This window comes from Papilio polytes, unplaced genomic scaffold (assembly GCF_000836215.1).
Source record: "Papilio polytes unplaced genomic scaffold, Ppol_1.0 DF823177.1, whole genome shotgun sequence".
NCBI classification, from domain to species: domain Eukaryota; kingdom Metazoa; phylum Arthropoda; class Insecta; order Lepidoptera; family Papilionidae; genus Papilio; species Papilio polytes.
In genome coordinates, this window is record NW_013526027.1 from 2,505,533 (window position 1) to 2,510,510 (window position 4,978).

Here is a 4,978-nt window from a genome sequence, read left to right on the forward strand (position 1 = left end):
TTAATCTAAGGATAACTAACAGAACTGTATCCGTCTTCACATATTAAAAAAACATTTAATACAAGTCCTATCACGCAGAATTTTAACACGTAAAGTAAAAAGTTTAAACAGCGCCATCTATTAATGAAAAAAAAAACTCTCAAAAGAACCTCAAATAATGATTGAATTGACTAATTGTGAAAAAAAAAAGTTTTTTTAAATGATATTAACTTTTAAAATATTATTTCGAAATATTTAATAACAGTAAAAATAATTTTATCATTTTGTAGTACGGATATGCGTTTCAAACGCAAAATTCAATTCAGTCGCACTTTACAGACTAGCACCTAAATATAAAACTGCTAAAGCTAAAAACAATTGCATTATTAAACTGATTTAAAGGAACAATACATAGAATAATCCTGATTAATTTTATTCAAATTACATAATTTAAAAAAATATATTTCATTGAAAATATACAATAAAAAATTGTCGTTTTTTTATTTCAGACATATATGTTAAGATTTTATAAAACAATTTTAAAATATGGTAACACCATAATATAAATTACAAAAGCCTACACTTATATAATCTGTTAAGGTTATTTAAAAAGATAGTTTGCAAGCATTCTGGTTTGCATTTAGCAGAATGCGTGGTTTTATAAAATAATTAAAGCTATTAGAGATCCATACTGAAAGTTTCCTGCGACTCATCGAAGGATATGGAATTAGAGCGTGGTTTCTGAACTGGTGTTGTAGGAGTATTCGGTGAGCCTGGGTTCCTTAGCAACGCCGCCGGTAAGTTACACTTAGGCGGTGTTTGTGAGATCGGAGACTGTCGAAGTGACATCAAAAACGACCTTTCATAAACAATCCTGGTGCCTGGAATAGATAAAAAAAATTGTTACTAAAAATCGTGATTTGAAAAAAAGTTTATTGTCAAATATTGAAGGAAAAGGAAAATAGGAAATAACCCCTTTTATATAACCTTTTTTGTCAAATGCACAGAACCCTCTTACATAAAAACCGTCAATGGTTTAGTTATTTATATAAAAAAAAGCTTATTTAGTTAACTTAATTTAACTTAATTAATCTAGTAGTATATAGTACATTAATGTCGTATTTAATTATAACATTTTATATTTGTTACTGATTAGCGAATCTAAATAATAGATATTGCCGCTGTTTTCTCAATGCCATAATAGATGGCGCTGTATGTTAGGTCCAATAGATTGAACATAAACGTGTATAATTAAATGTTTTATTGAGCAAAATTACATTATATATTATTGTTACTGATTAGCGAATCTAAATAATAGATATCCCGCTGTTTTCTCAATTCCATAATAGATGGCGCTGTATGTTAACTCGGGTACGGATTTCTTTTCACTTGTGCGTAGTTACGAAATTACGATAACTCTGTTGACATTCTCATATCTTAATCTTAACATCAATCGTTGTGTAAATATCGATAAGTATGATAAACAAACAAAATATTTATTTTTAGTACAAGGAAAAAGACGGTCATCTTTAACAACGGCAGAATTTACTTTTAATATCTTTACTTCCTACTTTTTGTTAATTTTGAATAAACTTTAATATTCAACACATCGATAATTTAAATTAACTACAACAGTTTCAGAGTAAAATCTGTCATTTGTCTATGATTTAAAATAATAATTTATAGTTTTTTTTTTTTTAAGTTTTGTTAATGTGAACGCACCCTAATATACTTATCTTGATATCTTATCCACATATGTTATCAAAATAATACTCTATATTTAAGGTCACTTGATTTTGAGATTACCAATGGTTACGAATATCTAGAAAAGACATAACGTTAAAAAAGTAAATCATACTAATATTATAAAAGTGAAAGTTTAGATGGATGGATGTTTGTTAGAGTATATAGCCTAAACGGCTGGATTTTAATGAAATTTGGCATAGATGTAAAGATATTCTGGAAGAACACATATGCTAATCATTTTTTTTATTTAATTCCACGCGCACGGAGTCGCGGGCGAAAGCTAGTTTTTTTTATAAAACTTACTTGTTTTTAAGTCAACGCATTCTTTTGAAGGAAAAAACGACAAAAAATAGCTATTTCCTTAAGATTTTTTAACAGTTAAACAATGTAACGTTTTTCTCCTTTTTGACCGACTTCCCAAAACAAGGAGGTACTCAATTCGTCTATATGTTTTTTTATGTGTGTTACGGTATATCTCCGCCAGTAGTGGACCGATTTTGATAATTCTTTTTTTATTCGAAAGGTAGTGCTTGCAGGTGGGTCCCGTTTTTTTTTTATTTTTGTTAGAAATATTAATGCAGCATGTTTTACTAAACACTAAATAGATATCTTGATATATTTAAAAACTAATTACTGATAAAACGTGGTCTCTATACGAGTATATTATTTAAATACTCGAACAGGTTTTTTTGCGTTTCGTTTTCTGAAGTCACTTAACAAGTTTCCCAATTTAAACAAATATAATCTCGTAATCATTTGTCAATATTAAAAAAAAATGTAAAATATGCGTGTTATAAAAATAATTTACCTAAAGCATGTCAGCTGTAAAACTATGAAAGGTAAATAAATTGAATAATTTTATTACTTTTCGTTCATTTGGACAACCCTATACACAATAATGATCTTGAACCAATAACTACTACCAAAACCTAAACAAAATTAAGATTTAAGTGTCTACCACGAATACTTTCGTCACATTTGTATGACCAAATTCGTAACGTATACGATAAAATTCATATGAGATTTGTTGGTGTACTTTACGCGCGGTAAAGTGCGCTGCACAAATCTAATATTTTTAACCTTGACGTTACGTAAACGTTCTCACGAAAATTCATGATAGGACCCTACAGACGAATTGGCTTCTTAAACACAGGATATCCTGGTTAAGGAGCCAAGGCGATATTGATTCTGTAATCACTGATTATTCAATTAATAAACTTTATTATTAAAAACAATAGTCAAGTACATTTTTCGCCATTTGACCGTTTTGTTATCAAAATGTAGTTTTCCTTAGTAAAAATAAACTGCAATAGTTCCTGCAAACCGTGTTGCAAAATTTCTAGAAACAGCGTTCTAATGAGAGTAAATTCCCTTTTATTGCAATTAATACTTTAACTAGAAACTTATACGTAAGTAATATATTTAGAAAAAAAATGTGTAACAAAAAACGAATTAGGTACACTATATTGGAAAATGTCCGTACATTTAAACACTAATTTTTATTGCTCAGACTTCACATGTAAGGCAACTATAATTCAGATTTAAATTGCAAAAGACCCTACCCATGTTAGTGGAGACATGGTCATAGTCAACCACGCAAACCCATTGCGGTTAACTTCATAAATATCTTTGAATTTCTCAGATGTGTACACCACGATGTTTTCCTTGGCCGTAACTTCTGATATATATGAAATTCGAGAATCGAAACACATTGGTATACAACGTAGATCGAATCTCGAAGTATCGCTCGACTATTAGGTTATATTTACATTTTGAATAGCGTCTTGTTTACTAAATAATGTTAATTTCAAAAGCCAAAGTTCCTTAATTCATAAACAAACATTTCAGTATTTAATCTGTGTACATAAACTTCGTAATAGCTCCTGTGCTTGATTTATTTATATACGTTTATTTATGTTTATCTGTGCACACGTGTTTTTGGCTACTATCATGGTTTGCCCTTGACCGATTTGGAGCAAATCGACATGTGTACTACTTTTTCAATAGTAAAATATTTTCGACATTCATTAGCAGCTTATATTAAAACTGATAAAAAGATTGAAGAATAAGTGTTGAATCGGTAACTAATTATTTCCGCTGTAACCACGTGGTCATACAAGGCAAAATTAAACGTAGAAATGGGGACGCAAAAAGGGTGGTTTAGGTAGTAAAGCATACGCAGCGTTTTTGCGCATTTACGCTTATAATCTTTGATATAAATTACCAAAATAAACTAAATTTACTTGATAAAAACATTGGAGCACGTGTTTAGTAAATAATAGAGTTTACGATAAGAGCACGTGTTTATTTAAGCGACTTCGCATGTAACCGGGTGTAATATAAAGTCAAGGTCATGCAATACGAAAACGAAATTATCTAATTTTGTGTGGCACGTCTCATGTCCTACATTAATTCGAACCGGTTGTAACCGCTTAAAAACAGGTTACTGAACTAATGTGATTACTAACAATACTTAACCTAGATTTAACTATTATGCCCATGAACGGTTTGTTATGTAAGAAAAACGTGGTTAAAATCTCACATTAAAAAACATAATTAAGAGATAAGCGGCGTTTTAATTCACTCGTATTAACTTAGGTTTTATTTACCTCCAGGAGTGGTAGAGTAAATAGTTCCTCCGGGTGTACTGGAATAAACATCAGGCATCTGCGATGGATCGGTAATTAAAACTTTCCTTGACGGAATCGCTTGGCTATGAGTGGCCTGTCTTGCAATTGGTGACGCCGACATTTTCAATTTAATTTACTTTTAAAATTCTTCAATCTCAATCATAAACACAACTAGCAACACGTACGAACAGAGCCTGGACTGAGCCGAGTAGAAGCGGCGCCTAAAATAAATACGACACCGGCTTACTGCGCACACCGACATTGCGCGGTGCAAACATATCACACACACATACGAAGGGGCACATCAAAACAATCATAGATCAGACATCAGTGATTTATTGTTTTTGTACCAGAGTTATTTGAGAATCTAGGAATCAACTCAATCTACCGAAGATAATATGAACTTCCATGTAGCGCGATTTTGACATCTCTCATCCTTCATATTATGTGTGTGTGATCGACATTAGTTTTTTAACACTACCACACAACTTTAATAATAGAAACTTAATATAAACAAAACGCATGTAAAATTAAATGAAACGCCAATATCATGATAGTTAAAGATAAATCCATCCGATCACATAGTTGCGGGTTCGATTCCCGTTTACTATCCATAATGTAAT

At 30.9% G+C, this 4,978-nt stretch overlaps 1 protein-coding gene across 1 annotated transcript; it reads right to left on the reverse strand.

The window, feature by feature from the left end:
- Positions 1–476: 476 nt before the first annotated feature.
- LOC106105263 (eukaryotic translation initiation factor 4E-binding protein 1) lies at positions 477–4,577 on the reverse strand. Its single transcript, XM_013285548.1, has 2 exons — positions 4,335–4,577; positions 477–860 (listed from the first exon to the last, which is right to left on the reverse strand). Exons 1-2 carry the CDS (start codon positions 4,474–4,476, stop codon positions 658–660), a joined length of 345 nt encoding a protein of 114 aa, XP_013141002.1. The 5' UTR covers positions 4,477–4,577; the 3' UTR covers positions 477–657.
- Between the last annotated feature and the right edge of the window lie 401 nt (positions 4,578–4,978).